Source organism: Alternaria dauci, chromosome 9 (assembly GCF_042100115.1).
Source record: "Alternaria dauci strain A2016 chromosome 9, whole genome shotgun sequence".
Classification (NCBI taxonomy): Eukaryota; Fungi; Ascomycota; class Dothideomycetes; order Pleosporales; family Pleosporaceae; genus Alternaria; species Alternaria dauci.
The window spans coordinates 495,206-522,347 of record NC_091280.1 but is presented as its reverse complement, the minus strand read 5'-3'; the positions used below and the strand labels follow the sequence as shown (position 1 = coordinate 522,347).

The 27,142-nt window shown below is 51.5% G+C and overlaps 7 protein-coding genes across 7 annotated transcripts; 5 read left to right on the top strand and 2 right to left on the bottom strand.

The window, feature by feature from the left end:
- Nucleotides 1-355: 355 nt before the first annotated feature.
- On the top strand, nucleotides 356-3,414 carry ACET3X_008889 (uncharacterized protein). The gene has a single exon (XM_069455023.1). The coding sequence runs from the start codon at nucleotides 741-743 to the stop codon at nucleotides 3,105-3,107; it is 2,367 nt and encodes a 788-aa protein (XP_069302966.1). The 5' UTR covers nucleotides 356-740; the 3' UTR covers nucleotides 3,108-3,414.
- A 284-nt stretch (nucleotides 3,415-3,698) lies between these two features.
- Nucleotides 3,699-6,618, top strand: ACET3X_008888 (uncharacterized protein; the record flags this gene model as incomplete). Its single annotated transcript, XM_069455022.1, has 5 exons — nucleotides 3,699-3,904; nucleotides 3,956-5,006; nucleotides 5,056-5,596; nucleotides 6,055-6,258; nucleotides 6,311-6,618. 5 exons carry the CDS (start codon nucleotides 3,699-3,701, stop codon nucleotides 6,616-6,618), a joined length of 2,310 nt encoding a protein of 769 aa, XP_069302965.1.
- Nucleotides 6,619-7,684: 1,066 nt separating this feature from the next.
- Nucleotides 7,685-9,242, top strand: ACET3X_008887 (uncharacterized protein). Its single transcript, XM_069455021.1, has 2 exons — nucleotides 7,685-8,806; nucleotides 8,859-9,242. The coding sequence occupies exons 1-2, from the start codon at nucleotides 7,722-7,724 to the stop codon at nucleotides 9,127-9,129; spliced, it is 1,356 nt and encodes a 451-aa protein (XP_069302964.1). The 5' UTR covers nucleotides 7,685-7,721; the 3' UTR covers nucleotides 9,130-9,242.
- A 269-nt stretch (nucleotides 9,243-9,511) lies between these two features.
- ACET3X_008886 (uncharacterized protein) lies at nucleotides 9,512-10,301 on the bottom strand (the record flags this gene model as incomplete). The annotated part of the gene is made up of 3 exons (XM_069455020.1): nucleotides 9,512-9,691; nucleotides 9,744-9,896; nucleotides 9,948-10,301. The coding sequence occupies 3 exons, from the start codon at nucleotides 10,299-10,301 to the stop codon at nucleotides 9,512-9,514; spliced, it is 687 nt and encodes a 228-aa protein (XP_069302963.1).
- Nucleotides 10,302-13,688: 3,387 nt separating this feature from the next.
- ACET3X_008885 (uncharacterized protein) lies at nucleotides 13,689-15,285 on the bottom strand (the record flags this gene model as incomplete). Its single annotated transcript, XM_069455019.1, has 2 exons — nucleotides 13,689-15,211; nucleotides 15,264-15,285. 2 exons carry the CDS (start codon nucleotides 15,283-15,285, stop codon nucleotides 13,689-13,691), a joined length of 1,545 nt encoding a protein of 514 aa, XP_069302962.1.
- Nucleotides 15,286-15,737: 452 nt separating this feature from the next.
- Nucleotides 15,738-17,791, top strand: ACET3X_008884 (uncharacterized protein; the record flags this gene model as incomplete). Its single annotated transcript, XM_069455018.1, has 4 exons — nucleotides 15,738-15,891; nucleotides 15,951-16,019; nucleotides 16,079-17,394; nucleotides 17,459-17,791. 4 exons carry the CDS (start codon nucleotides 15,738-15,740, stop codon nucleotides 17,789-17,791), a joined length of 1,872 nt encoding a protein of 623 aa, XP_069302961.1.
- Nucleotides 17,792-23,303: 5,512 nt separating this feature from the next.
- ACET3X_008883 (uncharacterized protein) lies at nucleotides 23,304-24,292 on the top strand (the record flags this gene model as incomplete). Its single annotated transcript, XM_069455017.1, has 7 exons — nucleotides 23,304-23,328; nucleotides 23,520-23,534; nucleotides 23,591-23,634; nucleotides 23,721-23,748; nucleotides 23,899-24,020; nucleotides 24,169-24,185; nucleotides 24,247-24,292. The coding sequence occupies 7 exons, from the start codon at nucleotides 23,304-23,306 to the stop codon at nucleotides 24,290-24,292; spliced, it is 297 nt and encodes a 98-aa protein (XP_069302960.1).
- Between the last annotated feature and the right edge of the window lie 2,850 nt (nucleotides 24,293-27,142).

Sequence of the window (27,142 nt, the reverse complement as noted above, 5' to 3'; positions counted from 1 at the left end):
GAGCGAGAGACATGGAAATACGAAAGTCAGATCAGTGATAAGATTCTCGACCGCGGTCGTCGAGGTTTAGAATATTAGATAATGTTCAATGAAAGTTGTAACTCGAGGTGGGCTTCCTTCAATTGCCAACACCTGCGACGTCATTGAGCAAGCAGCGAACGCAACAATGCGGCGAAGCTTGCGGATCTGATCCCTAGTTTCCGAAGGAGCACAAACGGTACATGAGACTATTTCAGAAAGGTTCATTGATTGAGATGATCCGGGGTTGAAGTGCGGAGAGCTTTGTTCGCTGAAGATCAGAAGCGGGGGAGAGCCCGCCTTGGCTAGCGCAAGCCACCATTTCTTCCGTCAATCAAACCTCAGACTCCACACACTTTACACGGCCTTCATCACTTCGATTCAACGCGTCAAGTCACAAAATCACGCGTTTTCAAGATGAGTATGAATGCAGCAAGCCTTCCGACATTCGCCGCGGCTGTACTCGAAGATTTAACACGCGCTCACGCAGCCCAACGCCCTCGGCGTCACCTCGCTTATGAGCATTGCATCGATCGTCGCCCATTGAACCGGTACCTCAATATACAGTGAGCGTCTCGGGAGACAATTGTCCGCTGTACATCATGGATTCTGCAAGCGCTTATTCCAACGGTCCGTAGACCCTGAATCGAATCTATAAGACTCAAGATACATTGTCCAGAACCCAGTATCCGGGCGAGACTGCACCTACCACTCACACCAATATGCGGCAGTCCTTCTTCGGTGCAGCCTCCCTGATTGTTGGGTGCGCTCTTTTTCTTCCCACCAGCGCACTCGATTTGGCCCGCAGACAGGCTGCAGCCAATGCGACCTACAAGGATGCATCGGCTCCCATCGAGGACCGAGTGGCAGACCTTCTTTCTCGTATGACAATCGAAGAAAAGACTGCACAGCTCATCCAAGGAGATATCTCGAACTGGATCAACGTCACTACCAATGTCGTCAACGAGACCGGTCTCGAATGGAACTTCCGCGTCCGCGCGGGTCAGTTCTACGTCGGCTATCCAATACCTGCGGAGTGGATCAGCAATGGCATCAAGATTGGCCAGGACTACCTTCTACATAACACGACCTTAGGTATCCCGGCAATGGTTCAGACTGAAGCTATTCACGGCCTACTCGTTGGCAATGCGACCATCTACAACAGTCCAATCGGGCAGGCTTGCTCGTGGGATCCGCAGCTGATACACGACATGGCTGTGGCGATTGCAAAAGAGTCGGTACCTCTTGGTATCAACCAATTGTTTGCGCCACTTGCGGACTTGGCGCGCGAGCTGCGTTTTGGCAGAGTAGAAGAGACGTATGGAGAGGACGGTTACCTGGCCGGCGAGATGGCATACGAGTATGTTAAGGGAGTGCAGAGTTTGAACGTTAGCGCTACAGTCAAGCACTTCGCTGGTTTCAGTGCTCCAGAGCAAGGTCTTAATCTCGGACCAGTCCATGGAGGTGAACGGGAGCTACGAACCACCTGGCTGCCACCTTTTCACCGAGCTATTATCGACGCCGAGGCCTGGAACATCATGGGTGCCTACCACTCTTACGACGGGATACCTTCGATCGCCGATGGCCATATGCAAGAGACGATCCTCCGTGAAGAGTGGGGCTACAAGTACTGGCTGACTTCAGACGCGGGAGCCACGGACAGAATTTGCTGCGCCTTCAAACTGTGCCAGTGCAAGACCGCAGACACGCCGATCGACAGCGAAACAGTGACGCTCATGGCTCTACCGAACGGTAATGATGTGGAGATGGGTGGAGGCTCATACAACTTTGCCAACATCCCTCGTTTGGTCGAAGAAGGCAAGCTTGATATAGCGATCGTCGACAGAGCCGTAAGCCGTCAGCTTCGAGCGAAGTTCACAGTGGGTCTATTCGAGAACCCATACCAAGGTCTGTCTACGAACGACACGGCGTCCATTATCCACCCTGAAGAACATGTCCAGCTTGCAAGGACTCTCGAAGCGGAATCAATCGTGTTGCTTGAGAACAAGAACAACACCCTGCCTCTCTCCAAGTCTGCCAACATCGCTGTCATTGGCCCCATGGCAAACATTACGAATTTGGGCGATTACGTGGTCTACCGCTCCCAGTACAACCCCACGAACGTTACTCCATTGCAGGGTATTCAGAGTGCATCCACCGGTACAGTAACATATGCCCTAGGGTGTGAGCGCTGGTCAAACGATCAATCCGGCTTCCCTGATGCGGTTGCAGCGGCCGAGGCTGCTGATGTCGCAGTAGTTGTCGTTGGCACCTGGTCACGCGATCAACAGGAGCTCTGGCAAGGTCTGAACGCCACAACTGGTGAACACGTAGATGTCGCATCGCTCAACCTCGTCGGTGCCATGGGCGAGCTCGTCCAAACCATCATCGAGACTGGGAAACCAACCATCGTGGTCTACTCCTCTGGAAAGCCCGTCACAGAGCCTTGGATCTCCGACAACGCAGCCGCTCTCCTCCAGCAGTTCTACCCCGGTGAGCAGGGTGGTAATGGGTTGGCTGACGTCCTCTTCGGCGATGTCACGCCCTCTGGCAAGCTTTCTGTCTCCTTCCCTTACGATGTGGGCACCCTCCCAATCTTCTACGACTACTTGAACTCCGGCCGAAACACTGATCCCGGTGCTGTTCTGCCAAACGGTACACTTCAGTTCGGCCACCAATACGTTCTCAATACCCCTCAGCCACTCTACGAGTTCGGCTACGGCCTCTCCTACGCAAATTTCACCTACTCAAACGTCACGCTTTCCAAAACCGAAGTCAGCGCGACCGACAAGATCACCGCGACTGTAAGCGTAACCAACGAATCAGACGTTGACGGCAAGGAGGTAGTCCAGGTCTACGTGCAAGATGTCTTTGCTAGTATTGTGGTGCCGAATAAGGAGCTCAAGGGCTTCAAGAAGGTTATGATCAAGGCTGGTGAGACAGTGGATGTCAGTGTGGAGCTGGATGTGAGCAAGTGGGGACTGTGGGATAAGAAGATGCAGTATGTGGTTGAGAAGGGAGATTTTATTGTGCATGTTGGAGCGAGTTCATTGGATCTGAGGGTAAATGGAACGGTTACTGTGGTTTGAGACTGCGCTTTGTTGTCGTAGTTGGGACCGGGAAACGACAGATCGGATTCATGTAGCGTGCATCTGCATGTAGCGTGCATTTGGTGCGTCTTGGCGCATAGAAATGAATGGGAGACCAATCACGACTTTTAAAGCACTCCACGGGGCGAATACCTGAGGAAAGCTCTCCACTAGGACGTTCTCTTTGTAGTTAGTGTGATCGCATTCGCCCATCCGCCGAGAGTCAGGAAGCGCATTTTACAACATCGTGTGATTACTGTGGTTATCATCAGAAAGTTTTCGTACGAAGACGCCAAGTCGAATAGACCTGTTTTCCGAAGAAAATTTGATCCTAGTGTTGGCTTACATTCATTGTTTACGCGTCCTACTGATAGGTAGTACGCGTGCTGCTGTGTAACATGCAGACACGCTCAAACAGCCGTGCTGCAGATAACGAGCGTCGCTCAAGCAACGCCCTCCTCATATATGTTGGTAATCCCTTACTTATCCACCGTATTTTTCTAACATCTCGCTTTTTTACTTTTGGCCGTCTTGGTCGGATACCAAAGCAACCTGAGCATCCTGCGTCACGCCTTCTCCCCGCGGCACACTATGTCTCTCGGCGGCACACAAGATCTACGGGAAGTGGACGGAGATATCGTCGGCCTCTGTTCCTCCTCTGATAGTGACGATTCCCACGTCGACCTGAATACTGAACTTACTTGCATCGACCGTGTTACTAAGGACCTCAATATTGTGGATGGATATAGACCGACGTGGACTTGCAAGGAAGCCTTCCGCGAGTTGTATCAGAACTGGTGAGTGTATCCATTGGCTGTCTTGACATATCACCCCCTGAGCAACTATAGGAGAGACGGCATTTCGAGATCCTTCAGCCTCGATCAGTCCCAATTTCGTCCCACGTATACCGAAAACCTCAACGGCAAGAAAGGATCCATCATCATTGATGCACGTCATCCAGACACTAGCGAGCTTCTTGGCTTCATCCATTTCAAGTCCGACACGGACGGATACTGCGTAGGAGGTCTCAAGATTGTAAACTTCAAAGCTACTCTCAAGTATCGTGACTTGGGTACTGGATCAACGACCAAGGCCAGCGATAAGGAACAGACCGGACAGCACGGCGATGGTATGAAAATTTCGGCCCTCGTTTACCGACGCAGCAACTATAACGTTTGTTATGAAAGTGGTGGGTTCAAGTGGAGATTTCTGTACCGGAAAGGTAGCTTAGCCTGCTCGCTCAGTCGCATCAACACGAAGAGCTTGGAAACCAAGAAGAGGAAGGCCAAGGATCAGCCGAGGACTCATGTTGCTCATCCCTGGGAGGACGTTTGTCTGGTCATTGCCGCCCCCGGAAAAACTCGCAACATCATGGGATTCAAGGGAAAGACCCAACGTCTCCATATTGACGACTTCAGGAGTTGGATCACCGTCACTATCGACATCAATCCGCCAAAAAACATCGTTCGTACCGTCTATGGCGACCTCATCCGAGATAAACGTTACCGAGCACACATGTACCTACGTGGTCTTCTGCTGCCAGGCGGCGGGACAACCAGAGACAATTACACGTGCGGATATAACTTCGTTCAAGGGAGCACTAACTCCGATCGAGAGGCGCTTTCTTTCGCAGCGGAAGAGAGTGAATCTATCTCCGCCATCTGGTCAGCTGCCATACAAGATGATACGTCAGACGACTCTGAACTCGTGTCGCATTACACCAGTTTGCTTTTGAAATCCATCAACAATAAGGGCGACGTATCGATGCAAAAACACGGAAGAGCAGACGAGCTAATGCCTGGTGATATCGCCAGGAAAGTCTGGGCGAAAATGTTGACGCTCAACAAGGATGCTGAAGGACGGACAGCGTTCTATTACCCCGCCGGCAAAGATAAAGATGTGAGTGCATGAGATTCAATGAAGCATACTTGACTAACTTACGTCCCAGGATGCCCATATCATCAAGCAGAGTCTGCGCAAGAATCCCGTTTCGATCCATCCCGACTTATGGAGAATTTTGAAATCGTACTATCTTTGCAGCACACCTAGAGATGAGCTCTTCCGCCGTTTCAAGTCTGCAACACCTGTGGATATACCCAGTAACAGCTTTGCGAAACACGTGTCCAAGATGCTGGAATGTCTTCTGATGTCGTCTCCGTTAACCAAGGATATGAAACTCAAATTTGTTGACGGCGAGCACTTGGACATCTATGCCTGCTTTACAACAGAATGGAGTATCCACAGCAAGTGGCTATCCTGGGAAGGCGCACATGACCAGACCTTCTGTGAAGAGAACCAGCCAGCAGAATCGGGACCTTTCACTTGCGATCATGCGGTTCTGCAGCTCTGGAACATCATAATCTCCCAGCTCACGGCCACTGGTAACTATCCTCAAGTTTCAACAAAAGAGCACTGGCTCAAGAGTATGGCAATGACTCGCTTGTCGCAGATGCCCAGGTCGGTTGAGTGCAACCCGACACAGAAGAAAGGTGAGCTTCTGATCACCTGAGAGTCTGCAGACTCATACATGCACAAAGACGCCCCAGTCAAGGTCATTTTACATTGTGAGACATGTTCGCAAATGAAGGAACATCAGCTACACCAGCAGGGCAAGTACCTTAATCTTATCGGGTATTGTCGGTAAACTAACAGCGAACAGGAGTGCATTGCTCCTGCCCATATCAGAGATCGCAAGCTTTCAGCGATGGCGTCACTTTCTCAGATCTTGAAGCCAACACCGCCTATTGTCCTGCAATTTTCAGGGACGTTGATGGGGCTTTCGTTGCTGTATACCCGGAAAACGCGAAGCCTCTTGGCGAAGATGCCGTTGATCTACGAACCCCTGAAGCAGGTGTTGGGCCTATATCGCGTGAGTCTTTTCGTTCCGCTGCCATAGTATCTAAACAATGTCTTACTGACATGGCCGCTCTTATAGAGACCACTTTAGGTATAAGCGCACGGTGTGTCGGTGATGCGAGCTTCGGACCTCTCAATATCAGTAACAGTGACGATGAGACGGAAGATAACAACTCCCTCTATAGGAAACCAAGTAGCAGTCCTCCGCCAGCGCCGCGGAGCTCGAACCTTCAACAGATATGCAGCAAGTCGACACAGGCGGACTTGACAACATGGCCTAAGAAAGAAACTTATGGTAAGCAGATCCTGAAGTGGAATAAAATCTCTCGAAGCTGACTTTCTGCAAGTTATCGGCACTGAGGTCGAGCACAAATCGCTCGACTGGGGTGGTAGCTTCCCTGGAAGCCATGACTTCTACCGCGCTCGCGACCAACCAGATCAGAAGGTATTCGTTTTGAAGCCAAAAGTCATCGTGGGGAAATCAGGTCATAAGAGGATGCATTCTGGAGCCGACGACCGTGTTGATGCGAAGAAGTCACGATCCAGTGCGACAGTCATCCCGCGGAGAACTGTCGGATGCGGCATGTCTGACTCAGGACTGGAAAGCGAGGAAGATGTTTCTTCGGAGATAGCATTTGGACCACCGTCCTGCTGAGGCTGGTTAGGTTCAGGTGACGTGCTTACGCGATTGGAACCTGAGGCGTCTTGCTGCAGGGCCCTTGGTCTACGCGATCAGCTCTAGTCTGCTGGCACTACATCGATTCTGCTCTGGCGTATGCATCTAGTGCGTCAAAAAGCTTCTTTTCAATGCTCTAGCGGATGTACCGGAGGCCCTGTCCTCGCTGTGGGTGGCTCACATGTCTCCGATACGCTGAGGCCCCTCGTTACTTGCATGATTATCCACAGCTCCTGGGTCTCTAAGATCAGTTCATGTATATCACTGGTTATGTACATAGCGGCTGGGAGTGTACCTTGCATGTAGGCTTGAGTCTCCCGCAGTTCATGCAGAAATGATAGTATCAAGGGTACCGCTTAGATCGCAAAACCACATACCGCCTGCATCACCTTTCTTATAGTTTTGAACTTCCAAGTAATTTAAATGCCTCCCAATAACGTTATGAACAGTATCACCGTGACCATGGGGCTTTAAGAGTTGGCACTGGCTCGTGGTGCGTCTTTTACGCTTGATGTAGCGTCGCAAAACTGCTACATTTGCACTTCGAGTTCATCTATGCAAGCTACGAAATTGACACCTCGATATCTATGTCCGCAACTATTGCATATTGTTGCACAACTCGACGTGATATCCATCCACTCTCAAGTTCACACATCGCGCTGCATGGCCAAATCCGGTTAGCGGGCTACCGCCCGTAGCTCGCTTAGAAGCGGCGACAGTTGAAGCGGTCACGATAGTCGGAACCGTCGGTGACGGGTGCGCGACGCTTCAGACGTCGATATCAGCAGATAGGCGGTCGATAAATCACTTGTCATGTCCAATTGGAGCCATGGCAGCCGGCGGAGAGGGTATCGGAAAGGCGAGCGAGCTTGCCCGTCGCAAAGTCTTGCTCGATGAGGAAACAACCTCCACGAATGCCCCGCGCCTAGTCTACAACGACCATAACGATGTGGCCGAGAACGGCCCACTATTTCCCTTAGCCGTATGGCAATGCAAGTGATAGATGCAGCCAACATGATGATATAAATACGCAGTGCGATGGTCATGGCCATTTATCGCTGCATCAAAACTCTCTCAACTTCATGCTCTGCGACGACAAACCCGTTATCCTGAACAACATGGCAGCGAGCAAACCCTCATACCTCGTCGTTGGCGCCGGCGTCTTCGGAATTTCAACTGCGTATCACCTTATCAAGAAGTACCCGGACCGACAGGTCACAGTCGTTGATCAAGATGCTTGGGACGCCGATAACCGCGTAGCAGCGTCATGGGACTGGAATAAGGTTGTGCGCGCCGACTATGACGATGTCATCTACTGCAGACTCGCTCTTGAGGCTCAAGATGTTTTCAAGGAGGACCCATTGTGGCAACCATACTTTCACGAGACTGGTATCTTCTGGGTTTGCCGTTCGGATTACGCACAAGAAGTCATCGACAACTACAAGAAGCTTGGACGCCAGGCAGACCTGCAATCTGTCACCATTGAGGAGGCTAAGAAGTTGTTCGGTGGACTTTTCGAGGATGCGAACTACGATGGAGCCAAGAGTGTTCTAGTCAACAAGACAAGCGGTTGGGCACAGGCTGGCGATGCGCTAAGAGCAGTTACCAAGTGGTCGATTGCAAAGGGCGTCAAGTACATCACCGAGAAGGTCGAAAGCCTGGACTTTGACAGCACCGGCCGCTGCACAGGTGTCAACACCGAGCAAGGCAACACCATCAAAGCTTCGCACACCATCCTGTCAACCGGTGCCTACACCGCCAAGCTTCTCGAGCAGGCTGCTAAGAAAAGCGGGAATTCAGACCTCCGTGCTGGATCAAGAATTGTTGCTGGTGGTATCACGACGGGTATGACGACTCTTGACGAGAAGTCGTATGAGAAGTTCAAGGACATGCCCGTTGGTGTCCAGGGCTACACTGCTGCATACGGACCTTTCATTGGCAGCTTACCGCCAACCAAGGACCGCGAGCTCAAGTGGTGGGGAGAGAAGATCTTCAAGAACACACATGAAGTACTTCCTGGTCGCTTCGTCTCTGCGCCACCATCTGGAAAGGACTACAACCAGTGGGATGTCCCTGGTCCATTGAAGTTGGACATTTCCCACGCCAACGATGTGTTCTACGGCAAGAAGGGCGCAAACTGGAAGATGGAAAAGCACCGTATCTGCTGGTAAGTTTTCATATTCACGCACCACTACCTCATCAGTACTAACAAAATTCAGGGATGCATTCACAACTTCATCCGATTTCATCATTTCGCCTCACGCCGCCGCCAAGGGTCTCTTTGTCGCAACATGCGGCTCCTTCCATGGCTACAAGTTCTTCCCCGTTCTTGGCAAGTACGTCATACAGATGCTGGAAGACGAGCTAGAACCAGAGCTCAAGGAGAAGTGGGCGTGGGATCGCGAGAGGCCGGCGCCTAGCCTCAACCCTGACTGGCCGCGCTTCGAGATGGTGGATTTGTTGGACCAGTGGCCAAAGGCCAAGTTGTAAGATGTGTTATGAAGATATATGACGAGACTAATGAGCTGTTGTTGCATATTTGCAAGGCGTCTGGGTGGGTGTTTCTTATCTTTTACATAGTGGATACTATGAACGATGATTGCTCCCTGTTAAGCTGCTTCCCCTTCCATTATTCGAAGAATTCGACACTGAATTCTTTTCAACGTATTCCGCAAACTCTTGCGAGAAACAGAACTTGACGTCGACCGGTGCATGCTAGATACCACATGGGTACCCAAAGAGTGAGGCGAAGCAAGTGGTTCAGAACTTTAGGGCATATACATGTTCATTTGATTCATATTTACATCGAAGTTTGGCATCTGCGACAGATGCTCGCCAGCTTTTGTTTCCCCCCTCCGTGCCAAAGATGCGTTTAAGCAGTGAGCTTGCTCTTGATAAAGGTGAGAGCCTGATTGCCATAGATGTTGACGTACTGCTGGTGGTGATTGGCGTCATTTCCGTTGCAGCAGTATGGGTCCTGAGAATCGCAGTAGCTCTGGATGATGCTGGTGCTGGCAGGCGCGCAAGTAAATCCAGCAGGGCGGGCGGCGAACTGAAGCGTTGATCAGTAAGAGTACCAAGAGTTGAGTATCTAGTGGACTTACGCCTTGGGCCTTGCAGGTACCAACGTTGTACGGAAGACCGTTGCGGTTGTGTGGGTCGCCCATGAAGATTGCCGCCTTAACGGCCGCGAGAGCGTTGCCGGTCAAAGTGGCACCGGCACCGCCGCAGAGAGCGTTGTCCATGATTTGACCTCCCTACGAACCGTCAGTATTCGGCATTCTTAGAGTTCGTGCTATCATTCGTACCTGAGAGTATCCGATAAGGACGATCTGGGTGCTAGGGCACTTCTGGTTGTAGGCAGTAACGGCCTTGACAACAGCTGCGGTTCCTTGTGAGGCGGAGTTGTCGTAGGACACGCCTCCGCAGGACGAGCCTCCACCGCAAGCTGGGTACACGATGGCTTCTGAGCCCGCGCCAGGGAATGCGGACTTGACCGAGTTTACAAGCCCAGAAGCAGTGCCGTAGCCATTGCTTTGGGGTACAGTGGTCTCGCGAGCTCCGAAGATGTAGACCTTGGGGCAGCTCTGGCGCTCAGCGAGCTCAACAGGGCCGGCGGCGGCGAGACCAACAAAGAGAGCTGCTGCTGCGGAGAACTTCATGTTGTCGTTGGAGAAAGTGGATACTGTGCTTCGGATTGAGTTGGGATGTCAAGGAAGTGTGGTGATCAAGCCTGGGCAGCGGGCAATGTGTTTATAAAGAGAGTTTCATATCTCCACTGTAGTTGTCCTTTAGGCAGAATCAATCGCTTCGTCTATACATCATGCTCTATCGGTGGGGTACGAAATAGTGCTTTGCTTTGTCCTGGTGCACAGATGGTCCTTTCATCCGTCGTCGCAATTTATCTGAGCAGTCCTGTGATGAAGATCGGACAGGGATTTTTGCCGTAGCCCACGTCTGTTTCATGCAGGACCAAGCCTCGGCCGTCTGGGGAACATATGGATACTAGTGTCTTCGGGAAGAAAGCGACCAGTCGAGCAAATAGAGGGCTACGACGTATAGGACCTTCGGCACATCGCGCGACGGATAGAGGGGTGGCGTAGCGGCTGCATGGTCAGATGATGTACCGGTGTGGAGCCGAGCCGTCCTGGCTAAATGGGAGTTGTCGAAAAAGCTTGGGTTTGATGGTTAACAATCCGGGGTAAAATGCTTGTTTTTGTGAGCCTCAGCGTCAAAATACTGTACTTGATGATGGACCAAGCATAGCTTCCGGATGTGCGTGAAAAATGCGTAGGTCAAGTATAGAGTCAAGAGAATCGATAGCGCCGGGAGGTTACGTAGCTCTCACCGCCCCTCCGGAGCCCTCTCAATGCTCATACATTGACTCGACGGTGTCGGAAGCAGACAATGTCGCTCTAGTGCGACTCGAAGGCGGACTGGTCGAACGAAGCGATAGAGAGCTCTCCTAATAATGAAACAATTATATGGCGGGTCTGTCCAACCGCCATGTTTCAAACACCGGCCGGACCACCACCAATTAATGCAAGAGCAGCTCGAAGGGAAGCAGACGCGTCCAGTAGATGCATGAGAGAATCTTTAGCATCGAGAACTTGTGATGTGACTAGATATGAGCTCCCTAGAGCGGAAAGCTAGTGTTAGAAGGTGACGTCATCGCTGTTTGTCGCGATTAGCTCCGGTATCGCGCCATCCTCCGACCTGCACTCGACTCCTACCAAAACCTCAACCAAGATCACCCAAGCATGGCCACCTTAAGGGGAGAGCTAGTAATAAGATCAGCATCTCGTCGTTACGAAGAACGTCACTAACAAAGCAAGTGCAGGTAGAGTTCGTTATATAAGACAATAATGTAGAACCGCTTGAGAACGCGAAAGCGTCAATTGCTCTAGGCATACAGGCAGTCTTGTGAAGGCAGTAGGCTGAGCGCGGGGTACGCGAGGTGGTGGCGCAGCCAAGTGAGCAAAGCTCAGCCTTCTTGCTCATAAGATGCGATTACTTCGCTCACATCGTCCTCTTCCAGCTTGCAACACGGTACACCAGACTCTGTAGTATGTCTCTAGGAGATACTATAAGCGCAGATAACTTGGATCGGACTGCCGACGAACATGGCATATTGGATGACGAAAGCGACGGACACGCGGCTTGATATGATGAAGAGGTGGATTAAGGCATGCGACAAGCACCACGGTTCTCAATGTTATATACCAAAAGCCGACACAGGTATATGGCCTATGTGGGTCATCGACGTTGTGAACGAATGCATCGTCAAAGGCGATATGGCCGCTCGTTATCTCACACTGAGCTACGTGTGGGGTGGGGTGCAAACAATCCAGGCAACCACGGCAAACATCGAGCGACTCAGGCAGCCTGGAAGTCTTACCAGAGACAAGGTGGTCTTGCCCAAGACGATACGACAAGCGATAGACGTCACGCGGTCGCTTGGAGAGCGATACATCTGGATAGATCAGCTATCGATTCTACAAGACGACTACGAACACAAGCATTCTCAAATCAAGCACATGGCCGAAATGTATGCGAATTCGTACATAACACTTGTTGCTGCCACAGGTGATGCAGCGGACTTTGGTCTAGTTGACGATGTCGATCAAATGTTAAACGAAATTCCCCTGAATGAAGAAGAAGCTGAGGATAACTCAATGCTCTTCATGGACGTTTACAGCCCGTGGAATCGTCGAGCGTGGTAAGTGGCATATATTATAAGCCAGAATTGGAAATTTATAAACTAATGGTTCACGTGCTGTGTCTTAGGACTTTCCAAGAGAGAGTATTTGCGCAGCGTATGTTAACTTTCTTCGAAGAGCGGAGTGAATACGGTGACAGATGCCCTAAATCCTTATTTTGGGTGTGCCAACAAACATGGTGGTATGATTGGCACCCTGCTGTAACAACACGATCTCACAGATCGCTTTACAAAGTCATGGACAACCGATCGTTTAGCAGAAGCTACCAGGAAATTTGCCCAGACTTCCGCCGTTACCGAAAACTCTGCGAGTTATATTCATCGAGAGATTTCACTTACGATTCCGATGTCGTTATAGCATTTGCAGGTGCTGCCACCCTACTTGAAAAGTCGTTCCTTGGTGGCATACTATACGGAATCTCTGTACTGTTCTTCGACATCGCGCTTTTGTGGAATCACTTTGGAGTTGCGTCAAAAAGAACGTGGCACGCGACCCACGGGGAGGGTAATCGACCGCCGAGCTGGTCCTGGATGAGCTGGCACGGAGAACTGTTTGCTCTGCACTGGAAATCTGCTTTTGAGGGAATATTGCACAACACGAAACTCTCAACGCTTGTCATTTCTCCACTCGTCCAATGGTATTTCACCGGCGTGGGAGGCGCACAGATTGCGATCGCGAACGAATATCACAAGTACAAGCATTTCGCACAAGATGGCCAAAGCACCCCACTTTCCGGATGGAGCCGAGTTAAATCTTATACTGGCCGCTCTGATATGCAGGCGAAGAATGTTTACATTACAGCAGATAACCCTAGGCTGGAATTTCTGTTCCCAATTCCACTCGTGGATTCGTCGTGCTCAGAGAAAACGTTATTGATGCCTATTTCGAATCGAATCACATGCAGCACTGAGCACGCTTACTTCTACTTAGCTAGTTCAAAGTCTGGATACGAGATCGGCGTATCACGTACACTTATCATTGACGCAAGGGGGACTTACTCGGGTGTCACAGTCTTGCCCGAAGATTTGAATAAGTCATGTTTCGAAACGGACATGAAAATTGAACTGATTGCGATTTCGACCGGCAACGTAGCGGTGGATGACATCTGGTATACCTTGAAAGTTCCAGCGGAGCATCGTAGGTTTGGCGGTACATGGGAATTTTACAACGTCTTGTGGATTGAATGGACAAACGGTGTCGCCTACAGAAGATCTCTTGGTCATGTCACCAAAGCGGCATGGGAGGCAGCCGATCGAGAGCTCATCGATGTTGTACTTGGATGAGAAGGGGCAGTTTCGATATTACGGTGACGTTTGCTGCATTCTTAATTCAGCTCACACCAGAGCATACCCTCGCTTTCAACAATATATTGCTCATTTCAGGATGCTCTCCCCATTCATCGCCGTACTTGATCAGACCTGGAAAGGCACAGAACAGAAACCTACGGTCGACGTCCATGTCCGTATCATCTTCCATGTAGAGACCAACGTCATTCACAGCTTCCATTGTTCGTTCGTCAAATTGCATGCTGCCATCCTGGCAGCGAAAGAAAAGCAGGTGATAGTGTGCCTTTTGCAGAGCGAGTGTTCGTTGCAGACTCACAGCGTCCTTCAATATCCCAGCCAGTGTTGACTGTGCACTTGGCGCAAGGCTCGTAGACGTCAATGTGAAAAGCGTGTGGCTGATATCTCCAGTGAGTCGATGTAACGAGGCCTCATTCTCCCTTTCCATCTCTCCATTGGCTTCGCTGCGGTCCAGCACTTGTACCGTAGCGCGCACCCACTCTCGATATACAGTACCAAGATGTTGAATGCGCTCGGCGAACGGCCGTAGCGCAGCAGACGGACCTGTGCGAGGCATCCCAAACACGATGGGACTTTCGAAGATTTGCATAAGCGATGTTGAGACGACGGCTTGATACAATGCAAGCTTATCGGTACTCTGTATACTAACCTTGTACTGTGGATTCAATACGCGAAGTACATCTTCAGTCTCTTTCGGAAGGTTGTCGAGATGTAGTCTTGACCGCCTAAAATTCGAGACAGTCCATTCTCGCACGCGGTTTGCAAGTTGCGAAAATGACTCTGCGAGCTCGCTGTCCGTGATTTGCGAATCCATACGCGTGATCGAAGATATGCTCGACTTCAGCGCCAGAAGCTGTTGAGCCCTGTCTTGTGATTCTTTCTCGGCGGCATGGAGGCGCAGTCGCAGGTCGTCTGCTTCCCCATTTGACTGCGGTTGCTTGAGGCTTTGTGGATAAGATCCGTCGTTCGATGCGAGTTGTTCGTCCAGTTGCGCAATTCGGTAGCGTAATTCCGAGTTCTGACGCCAAATGTCGTCCCCGTTCTGTGAGTCTCTCGGTACCGCAGTATCTATTTGGTGGTCACTTGACCTGCCAAACGGAGTCCCACCCGCATTCGAGCCCTTCTCAGCAAGTTGCTGTCTGAGTTCCTCGATTGTGTCCTGATCCGCTTGTCTAGAATGTCTCAGTCTCGACAATTCTTCCCTGACTAACTCCTGTTCCTCTTTCGCGATGGCCAGAGCTCTTTCGAGGTCCGCAGCCCTGTGTGCCATTCGTGGGTCTGGAGAATCGTCGCCTGATGGCGGCATCTCTGGCCTATCGACAAAGTCATTGCTGGATCCTGAAGGTGCAGTATCCCTCAAGAGATCTACCACACCTCCACTCTTGCGCTTCAGCATATCATTGAAGGGGTATCTTCGTCGGTGTACTTCGTCTTTCTTCGCATTTGGAGCAGCGACGGCGGCTTTCGGTGGAGTGACCACGGTATTCGCGGAGGTCTTGGTCGATTTCGATATCAATCGCGTGCCGCGCTTCAAGCGATGGGCAGATTCTAAAGATGTTAGCACATGCTAAAGCCGTTGGCTTGGAGTGCTGAAACTGACCAGAACTCTTTCGTTCGGTCATAGTTGAGCCCGGAGCGCGTTCCGATTTAGGGGCACATCGGAACGAACTTCAAAGACCAGCACAAACCTTCAACACCCCGTTCGAGGAATATCACCGTCGCATGGCTCCATGTGGGACGACGAGATCATGCCTGGCAGGCCAGAATCCTGCAGCCTTGCGCGAGCTGATGATCATCAACCAGGGCCCGCAGCTGGGCGTCTTCTCCGGCAATGAGTAGCGCGTTATTCCAGGCTTCGACATGACACTGCGCATTTCGCCGCTGCCTGAATCATTCAATGTTTTCCAGGCAAACACATTCATGACCTCGACGTCTTTCCCGCGCCAACGTACATGTCCATGATACCCCCGTTCATTTTGGTAGGATTCAGCCCCGCGGTCTGACCCACGCGACAACTACGCGATTACCAGAGCCATCAACAAAAGCACCGCGTTTAACGCCAAGAAGAACGACAATGAGCCATACATTTCCGGACCGAGGGAGCAGCATCCCGTACACGTTCAACCCTGGAAGCAATGCGACTGTCGACATAAACAGCGTACCCGAAATTGGTGGCCCTACGAAGGACAAATTGGTCGTCGGCGTCGATTTTGGAACCACCTACAGCGGTTGGTAGCAACTATTGCACAATATGCGACCGACACGATTGGACGCTGAAGCTCAATAGGTGTGGCTGCTGTATATAGTGCAACCCCTGATGACATCGACATCATCAAGACATGGCCTGGAGGGAACGGTACGTTCTGCTTGAGATGCACCGGTACCATGCCTCTCCAAACTAACATACACGCGCAGGTATCACTTCAGACAAAGTACCCACTGAAATTGGTTACAGCGAAACACCCTCCTCACTCGATCCGCCCGCGAAACCTGCGCAGAACATAAAATGGGGCTTCCAATTCAAGCCAGAGGAGACGCGTCTCCGGTGTATAAAGCTATTCCTCGACAGAAACCAGAAGCTACCACATTTCGTATCGCCGCTCGAAACCGCCGCGCAACTACGCAAGTTTGAGAAGACGGTCATGGAGGCAGTTTCCGACTATCTCTCGCAAATATACAAGCACACAATGGAGACGTTGACACGGAGATACGGAGAGACGTTTATCAGCTTGACCAAGGTTGAATTTGTCTTGACAGTGCCTGCTGTCTGGTCAGACTCAGCCAAGGACGCGACGCTCAAGGCTGCGGAGAAAGCTGGCATGGGCAAGAGACATGAGCTAAAGCTTATATCAGAGCCTGAGGCAGCAGCAGTATATACCCTCAAGGCGATACAACCAAACCACTTGAAGGTCGGAGACAACTTCATCGTCTGCGATGCTGGTGGCGGCACTGTCGATTTGATAGCGTACAAGATTACCCAACTCCATCCTCTCCGTGTCGAAGAATCTGCAGTCGGGACAGGCGGTCTCTGCGGCTCGACGTTTATCAACTACCGATTCGAAGACCATGTCAAGCAGCGCATTGGCACCGAACGTTACAATTGGATGCGCGAGAAGAAGGTGAAGACGTGGAATATGGGCTTAAAGTACTTTGAGGAATTTGTGAAGCGCAACTTCAACGAGGAGGAACAAAATGAGGTCAACATACCTTTTCCGGGGTTGCCGGACGACGAGGAAGCAGGATTGGACTCTGGGTTCCTTGTCATGAGCGCGGAGCAAGTCAAAGAATTATTCGATCCAGTAGTCCAAGAGGTTATCGATCTGGTAGAGGGTCAGGTGCACAGCATAAGAGCGAAAGGAGGCTTGGTGTGTGGCATTGTCTTGGTTGGAGGCTTTGGGCAGAGCAATTACCTCTACGGTCGAATGAAGTCGCACTTCAACAGCGCACCCCCGCCACCGTATACCGAAAGACCCACGCACGCTGTCGCATTGAACGCCTCGCAGGCAGTCGAGATATACCACCCCATACATGCATGGACAGCGGTAGTACGGGGCGCCGTACTGCGCGGACTGGAAGGCAACATGGTCATTAGCAGAAGAAGTCGATGGCACTATGGAACCAGCTACGCGACAGTATTCGACGAAGCAAAACATCCCATCTCCGATCGATACTGGAGTCCGCTCTGGGAGAGATGGATGGTGTCGGATCGCATGCAATGGCATATCGCAAAGGTACGTAAAACTGCTTCTTACCATGACCACGGCTGGTCACACGACGTACTAACATTCCGGTCAGGGCGCACAAGTCTCGGAAAACAGACCCATATCCTTTCACTACACGCGCAACTTTCGGCCGGGCCAATCGCTCATCGTAGAAGACGACCTTATAGCCTGCGACGCTGACACGGCTCCTGACTCGTTCAAAAAGGGGCTTATTAATGTTTGCACACTTACTACCGACTTGAATACGGTGCCGAAGAGCTTGTTTACGCGGCTGACGACGACGAAGGGGGTAGAGTTTGATAATCTGGATTTCACGCTGGATATGCGGTGTGAGAGTGCGGGATTGGTGTTTGAGTTGAAGGTTGATGGAGTAAGATATGGAGGGGTTAGTGCAAAGTTCCATTGAGTAGGGGGATGAGAGACGAGGAAAAGACAGGACGAGGGTATATACGTAGGATAGACGTCAATAGCAATGAAAAAGAACATGGGATATTCGATTGTGCAAGATACTTAGTGGTTCTGGGTCAGGATTGCGAAGAGCATCGCTCGTTTGGCAGATTGCTGGTATCTCTGAATAGGTAATGCAAGCACATGTGGTTAGCTCAACAGTCGTCTTGGTTCGTTGCTCGAAGACAGTGAGAAGGACACGAAGGTGCGCTATTCGGAAGGAAGGTCGGGGAGCTGGTATAGTTTCGTACAACGCCTGTTTGGTAACGAAAAAGAGTCGTGGTGGGTTGCCTTCGTCAGCTATACGAATTCCCCTGACGTGGCGCCAGCCACAGAAGAGCTGGTAAATCTACAAGATCAGATCGGCGATCATTGCATTGTCGGCACCAACGGCGTTGTCGGCATACTTGCTGTCGCTGTCGCAATTGAGGCAGCGCTTTGAGTGGCGAGTGCCTGAAAACTCAAGATGTGCAGAGGTCATGTTTAGGTTTGAGTTAGGGTTGCGTGCCGTACTCTATCTGAAGACAGTGTTGGGGTTGGGCAATGCATGGTAGTGTACGATCCATCCTAGGTTCCCTTGTATGGGTTGCAACGGATGTAAGACCCTTTACGGATACAACACCGATGCTATTCTCTGATAATAAATTCAATGCACAAACATGGTATGAACCTTAGCCCAACATGCTTCGGATGATGAGATAGGTACCCATGTGGTGCTCGTGGGGCAAGCGTGATATACGTCCAGGGGGTGGGGAGGCCCATAAACCTAGTTCTGTACTGCCAGATTGTGGTCGTGAGACTGTTTAGTCACAGCTTTAGACAATGTGCAAGTCAGTCAGCATACCAAGATAGTCATGTACCCTGGTTAGATGCACATTTACACTCCGAGCCCAAAGACGCGTAGACGATGTTAGTCTGATGCACCTCCATGTCGACCATCTTGACTGCACCCTGATGCTTTTTTGGTCATCTCAATACGCCGGATAAACAGCCTTCCGGGAACGTGTACAGCTGCAAACTTGGCAGCCATCGGAGATTGTAGTGCGGAACCAAAGACCCGACGATGTGTGATTGTGGCGATCTGTCTAGCTTTCAAGGGGCGCGCCTACTAGTAGAACCCCGCATTCGGGTTCCATGTGTGAAGATCGTTGGTAGCGATTCTGTATCATAGATCGCTCGGGAAATATCCTCCCGCCTGTAAGATCTCGAGTGTCCAGGGTGGAGATTGCTGTGAGGATTGGGTAAGATTGGTGGCGTGATAAACTCGTGAGTGATCCAAGGATGCCAGGTTTACATGGCAGTTGTAAACGAGACAAAGGCTTACCCACGCGAAAGTCTCTAGTGGGGCTGTTCAGGCGCACTCACATCGAAGGGGTTTCGCTACTAGATCTGTCCTTACGCAGTGGAGCCATCCAATACTGGATGCGGTAATATGTGCGAATCATAGCTCCCGGAAACGCGCCCGCCCAGAATTGCCGCACATCGGATCGAACGCTCTACCGGTGGCTCAGGCAAATCTCCCGGACGAAGCCGATGGGAAAATGGTTCTTTCGATTCCCTCGAATCATTTTGTACAGGCATAGCAATGCTGAAACTGTAGTTCCCTCTCCCATGACGTCGCCAGACGATACAAGGAAGCAATGAATCAATCCCTCGATCAATGATTCAGGATCTGTAAAGATCCTGCCGAGTCAAGTGTAGTGCATGTTTAGTCGATGGGACTTGCCTAACTCGCATATCCACTGCCACTATCCGCTAGAGATGTAGAATTGTGAAACCAACGTGTCATGACGACGGCCCGATACTGAGATCGGCTCTTCGATTCGAGGAGCGCCAGTTCTGCGTAGAGTACCGTACCGCGTATAACCTAGAGAGACTAGTGTCATTGTTGGCAACCGAGTAGAACTATAGTTGTTCTAATTTATTATTCGGATCTCTCCGTTTCAGCTAGAACCGGGGATATATGACGTATTGGTAAATGGACTAGTTGGCAAGAATGACAAAATGACTAGTAGAACAAAGAGCCGTACATTGTACAAGACTTGTCAGCAAGTGAGGCTGGTTGCCCGCTGGAGCAACAGCTTTAGTATACCGGCTTTTTATCTAGATGAAGAAAGGCGTCCTCGATGGGGTCGAAGTCTAATCATAAGGCGACTTGATGGGGATCTCGCCAAGACAGGATCGTCGATGACAGCTGAACGGAGCTGCCTCCGCAGCTTTCTGGTTGATCATCGCAACGAGTTTTAATGGTTCGGCTGTTGATAGCGGACGCTGGAGGCTTTCGCCAACGTCGAACCGCGTCTAGAAAGGTGCGATCGGCGTTATGCTCGCGAATTTCAGGCGAGCAATTGCGCGGCTGTCAACGTGTCGCGCCGACTCTCCTGAAGATCTTCGACTGAGTTTACCAAAGCGGAAACTAGTCAATATGACGGTGATCTCCAGCGCTCTGGTATAGGGATCCGCCATGTCGGACAGGTAGCGTGGCAACAAGAATGGAGGTACTCCGATGCGCTAGAGGACTTCGTGATTGCCAAGCTCAGAGAGACTTGGTGTTGAGTGTGGTGTGAGGGCCTCAGCAGCACCAGAACAGCGAACAACGTCCACGCGCTGGTTTGGTCCAAAGAGACGTACTTTGAAAGCAACGGTCTCCGGCGGAACCACACTTGATGCTCCTCGAATAGCTGCGCACAATGTTATGAAGGCCATAAGCTTCCGTGACCTACCCAAGGTTTGATCAAAACGCCTTTGCTCTAGGCGACGCTGCTGTTCTCAACGCTCAGGACTCGTAGGTGTGGTTGTATGACTAGCGTATCCCCGAGTATCTGCCCGTGACTAACTCTTGAGGGTGGGCATGCGAGAACCATATAACCGGAAATGATTGATAATTGCTTTCAAAGCATCTTGCCAACGTGTGATGTGGTGGCATAAGAAGAGTAATATTGGAGGTATGCAAGGGTGCATGACTCTAACATGCAGTTGAATTGCCGTGGTATTGAAAGTCTCTTGATGGACAGTCGCTAGCGTCGAATCGATTGTATCACCGTGTTCCAGTAGCACGGAAATGCAGAGAGTGCTGCGGGGGTCGTGATGCAGATACAGTCATACACGTTTCTGGTCGAGTCCCAAGGATGGCGTAGTACAGCTGTAGTCGATGTTTCTGAGGTGCGTGGGGGTAACTGCGTACTCATGCGATGTGGGGAGGTATCATCAACGCTGCCTAACGATAGCTTGGTGGTGTTGGTGGCCCTCGCAGATAGCGAGCTTGATAGTGTCGCTCACGTGTGCTGGCCACCTACTCTGAGAGGTTAGCAGTCGTCGTGTAGGTGAAGACGGTGTATCGCAGGTTGGCATCAAGGCGGAGATGGATGTATCTTGGTCGTGCGCCGGCGGCGGATTGCGTCGTGGCCAATCAGCGCACGTGCAGCGGGCGACGAGGGTCGAGGTGAAGGTTGGGATGTTAGGCGGGATCCTTTGCGCTTGCTATCTTTACACGCTTGCTACGCTACAACTGGCAGGCACGAGCTGCCATGTCCCAGGGTAGAAGCTGCGTCTAAGCGAGCCAAGAGTGACGAGGGGTGTGGTACGGAGGCACAATGTAAGCCTCGCATGAGCGTTCGTGAACGGATGAAGCGCCGTTCGCCTGTGCTGCGGCGGCGCGCAAACACCAGGTACTGATCACCATGTCATCCTGGACTCCAGACGTCCAGGACAGCCGGTGCTCCGCAGCATCGATCGGTTCATGTCCGGTACGTTTCAGATACACGACGGTGAACAATTTAGCCAGAAGACATGATTGAGCCCAATGCACAGCCATTGCAGCTACGCGCACTCGAGCCCAGGGACTGGAAATCGGACTGCGTGATTACCGAAGACCTGGTCAAAAGGCGTCAAGTCGACATTACGCTCCAATGACATGCCGAGCTGACACAGGCTGTCGGCATCGGCAGGACGCGGTGCTGACCATGAACACGATGAGCATGCGGACACATGGAAGAAACAAAAATGGGCAAGCTGGGATGCCTTTCCCTGCTTCTAGAACAACGGAGACTGACTGGGAGGAAAAAGAAAATACTCGCAACGCCTCACCATCCATGCGCCACGGCGGACCGGTGGGGGTAGACGCTGCGCAGGTGCCGTCGGGAAATAGTAAGCTTGGTGGAAGCCGTCTGACTACAGAAAATTCAAGCTGAGTGAATAGGCCCGATGTACTTTTGTATCAGATCGGTCTTCCACGTGCATTTGCTCGTCTTGGACCGCGCCCGCACTATTGGAGTGCAAGTCATGCAACGACCATAGCCAGACGGCTGGGTCAGGCCTCATGCGCATTAACCGACCACCGGCGGCCATCACGTACTGCAATCCATCTTGGCCAGTGACATGCTCGCTTCAACGACGCTTGTGCAACGCAACTGTGGAATCGCCCATTGTCCCTCAATCACGATGACGCCAGTGGAGATTAGTCGAGCGTCTTGCCAGGGCCCTGCTAGCGAAATGAACTGTGTGGAGAAGGACGCGCCTTCACAGCCAATTTGTCGCAGGATAGCATACCATGACAGCGCCAGCAGTTCACGTCGGCGTTATCCCTGCACCACACTTCGAGACCTCTCCAACGACCGTGAGCAATCGAGGGATCATCGCAGCGGGCATTCGCTACCGCGCATGGCACGTCACGACCTTTGCGTATTGGGCCCTCATCTGCGCAAACCAAACCCTACCAGTCTCCAGTCTGCGTCAGCTCTCCTACTCAGGCAGTTCGGCCCTGTCTCCATCGAGGCCTTTATCGCCGTCTCCGTCATCTTAGATCCGGACACTGTTGAATCCCACCCTGGCCCAACCACGCTTCCCCGGCCACGTTTGTACGCACAGAGCCATGCTAGATTAACCTCACAGCTTGCATGGTCCTGCAGTATTGTACATGCTGCCTTGGTAGAGGCCCCTTACATACGCGTCGAGGAAATCGGGATAACCAGGGCATATACATTACAACCGTCTTGACCAATCGCCGGCTATCAATACAGTGGCTTGACTAGACACTTTTGCGCACGCAAGAGCGACACAAAGTGGATCGCGCCGCCGCTGACGCTAGGCGGCTACCGCTGGCTGTCATCGCATCACACCGTCGAGACGTGACAGGCAGAGGATCCCAAACAGCGACTGTGCGAAGGGTCTGAGCCATCGAGTCATGACGCTCGGACGTGCTGGCCTGCACACCCATCCATCCCGCACATCACTTGGTCCAAGCGGGCCCACCAACAGCAACCTGGTCGCTTGGCCTCTAGAAGTTGATCTTGTGCTTGTGAGGAAGGAGCATTGATGAACCCTGTGAAATCCTTAGGTGCAAGAGGCGCTCCAACGCAGCAATCCGGTTGCAGAGTAGCGCGGATATACTTCGCCACTTTTAATCATCCACCCAGTCAACCAAACAGCGTCGTCGAAATTTCTATATCCAGTCCCTACTTCTTTTCGTAGGTATGCAGGCTTTTGCTTTTGGCGCCTGTTCGTTCTCAAGATTGCAATGCGCCCCCGCTAACCAACAGCCGTGGTAACGACTAGCTGACATTGGCTGTCACTGTCGGTGCGCAACTGCTTCACCATCGCTTCTGCTACTTGGTTATTTACCTGGGTTGACTTTCATTACCTCTTGACCCCTGCTGGCCTGTCAGTGCGCCTCTGGAAGCATTGATTAGATCGAGAATCCCATGGTACGGTAGATCAGCCATTGTCCCGTCGTCTGCTCCCGCGGCCAACATCTCGGTAGTGCCGGCTCCAGCGTTTGAAAACTCGCCCTGTTTGACCTCCCAGGTACGTCCTCTTGTTTAGCTTCCTGTCCATCATGGATCTTTGTGGGGCCTTGTCGAACTCTAAACATTAAATGCTCATACCCTCAGGTCCTTCAATGCGCTGCCGCATTACCGTGTAATTGATATTCGGATCTTGCGACAACAGTGCGCCTCACATGGCTGTGGGAACTGAACGCCGCGCGAAGAAGACGGCATCTAGATTAGAGCAGTCATTGCTTTTACAGCCCGTTCAAGACACCATGTCCTTCAACCCCCCGAACCATAGCTCTGGGTTTGCTCGTTCCTATGCCGCCGACACAGCTTCCACACCAAGCCCCACGGACCAACTCGACTCTGTTCCCGATTCTTCCACTGGTCAAGAACCCGCTGCTCAACCTCATCATTCGAGTAAGAAAAGACGCTCCTCAAAGAGTAGCAAAGCGGGTGAACTCCGCAAGTCCTCATCGACTCCACACATGCGCCACTTAGCACTTGGGAACCCAGGTGACCTGTCGCCAACAAGTAACAAGCCGCGGAACAAGTTGGGATATCATAGAACATCGGTGGCATGTGGTAAGTCAAGAAACGGAACCCCATGGTAGTTTCCTATTTGATTACTAACTGGTGAGGGTAGGTCATTGCAGACGCAGAAAGATACGGTGTCTCTTAGCTCCCGATGACCCTGCAGGCCGTTGCTCCAACTGCATCCGGCTGAAAAAAGAATGCAACTTCTACCCAGTTGAGCATAACCCCGATCTGCCGCATGTCCCAACTATCTCGTCGAAATCGGGTAGTGCAGTACAGCCAGCTACGCCAGTAGCTACTTCACCTCGGCACAGCGATGCTATGGGCGAGTTCCGCACACCATTCTCCGCATCTACATCAAACGGACAGCCTCCAAGCTTTGGGTACCACGGCGAACACGAAAGCGACCCTCACCATGTGCCTGTCTCCAGTGGCCGTATGTATCCTGTCGTCTCAGGCTTGCAAACGCTGACGAACAAAGTCCCAGTACAACACCCTTCTTATCCATACCCTCCTCCTATAGAAACCCAGTGGCCACCAGCAAACGGTTTCCTACCATCATCTACCGTAGCCGAGAGCCCTTCATGGCGTAACTCACCTTCGACAGCAAATTCGGCATACGGCAGTGAGTCAAACGTTTCAGGTGGTCATACACCAGCCGCAATGAGTACGAGCTCGACCATGTCCTACGGCCACCAAGACTCTCACTGGGGCCAACAACCACCATTCCAACCGCCAACGCGCTCCATGTCATACGGCAACATAGAAGGGCTTCCCCAACAATATTCCGGTCAAGGCCTTGGCATTCAGCAAGAAAACTACCGAAGAACTTCTCCATACCCCTATCCGACTACCATAGACACAAACCCTTCTACCCTACACACAACCACGGTAGGCGGATCTACATCGGCGCCTCTGTCCGCACCCGTCGTTCCCAATCACTCCTATTATCCAGCTCCCTGGACTTCGTACGACGCAATGCCGAACCACGGCCCGCCACTGCCTTCATCCGGACGGTCTATGAGTGCGCAGTGGTACGCAGAGCCAGGACACCTAGACCGGGTACAAGAGGAGGTTACTCCAGCAATGGCATACCATCATCAGGGCTTACCACAGTTCTACACTGGAGCATAGGCGGGTTAAATACGCAGATATGTCGCGAGTCACGGCACTGCCTTTTACGATAATACAACCACGGCGGCGGCGGCAGAAGCCACACGTTCAGGTTCACACTTTCACCATGGCGGCACATGGAATGAATTCTTGACTGTTTCGACAACCTTGGGGTGTGACCGCTGATCATCGAAAAACATCATTCCTGGAGTTATTCGGCGCAACACGACTGGAACTACGATACAGGGTTTGAGGATTATGCTTTTTACATGGACCAATACGCGATCTTGGGCGCTATTGGTATTGCGATTCTTTCTATTTCTACAAACGCTCCGTAAGAGGTGGCCTTCTTCATGTCATTCCAGTTTCGCTTTGGAAGCCTTGATCTTCCATGTTTCGGCGGTTTCGTTTTGCACTCTCCGTCGGCATTTCACACCGGCTATCACATGTATAAACAGCACCGATCGGATCGCATCTAGAGGAACGCGACATGTAGCTTCTGATTACGCCTCAAGCACACGTGCTAAATTCGATACCCAAATTTCCAACCTACTGCTACTTGACCACATGAACACCTCGGTACGTTTGCGATATCGGTTTCCTGTCATTCACGTGTGGCGTCCTCGCGAGGATGCGTTACCCGTAAGGTTTCACGGAGAACGCGGAGTGACTAATGCGAAACCTTGTCGAAATTTACACTGGGCACTCCGCCAGGTACAATTGGTGGCCGGACAAGGTACTTCCTTACCATGGTGGCGTTCCTGCTTCAGACGCTTTACATCATCTTTCTGGCCTTGAATTTCAGGCATTCGCCCAACGCTGAGCATACGTACTCACGCTTGGATCACGTCATGGTTGGGACACTGGCATACGCTCTACAGATCTAATCTCATACAGGCATCACGGAATCCTATTGCTCCGTAATTTCCGGGACGGTGTATCTCATTAACACTCTTCACGCGAATACCAGCAATGCAAACATGAAGTTTTTTGTGTCCATTGTATCATGCATAGATATTACGGGCCAGCTGTTAGCGAATGACAGTGCACTGGAGCCGTATGGTACCGGCGATCGTTAAGCAATGTAATTGGGGGTTTCCACGCATCCCCGTACCTGCGTCAAAAAAAAATCTATAAAACAGGATATTATTACCTCGGCCCTCTATGCTGGCCATTTCAGGTAGAATGTCAGATATGACCAGGTGCCAACAGAGTTTCTCATGACGTTTGAGCTACTGTGCAAGCGACGCTGGCATCCCAGAACTCGGAATGACATTCTATTCCCAGCCTGAACCTGCGGACATTGCGCAAGCGCCCAGGCCTCCTGTCTAGACTTCTTGAGATTGTCGTATGCGACTCCAATATCGTATCCGAGCCTCGGTCATTCGAGGTTGCTGGCGATCCACTTTTTTCTAGTCGCTTCTCCAAGACACGAGGGGGAGCTCGGGCTACTACCTAGTAATCCTCCTTCAATTCCGGCCCTTGAGACATGGCAGCGGAACCAAACGGAAATTGCTTTTGCTCACTCTCCCAGTCTTTCCTATACGACTTGTTCCCCGCTACCACACAGCCGGGAAGGAGGCCCGTCGACGTTTGCTCCGGAATGGCACTTGATCCTTTCTGACCCATTTTTTTTGCTGATCCGTTCCGCCTGACTCGTGGGCCTCGGTTGCGAGTCCTCTCGGCGTTCTTACCACAAAGGTGGAGGTGTGCCTATACGAACTAAATCGGATCAGAGAGCATGAAGGTGGGCACTGGTCTCATGGCATGGATGCGAAAAGGTGCATTCACTGCTGCTTATTCCCAGCAGCGGCTACTGCAGCCGTCGTCCAGGGTGTCTGTGGAGAAACGTGCGCAAAAATTGCTAGTTCGCAGCGACCACGTTAGTCGTA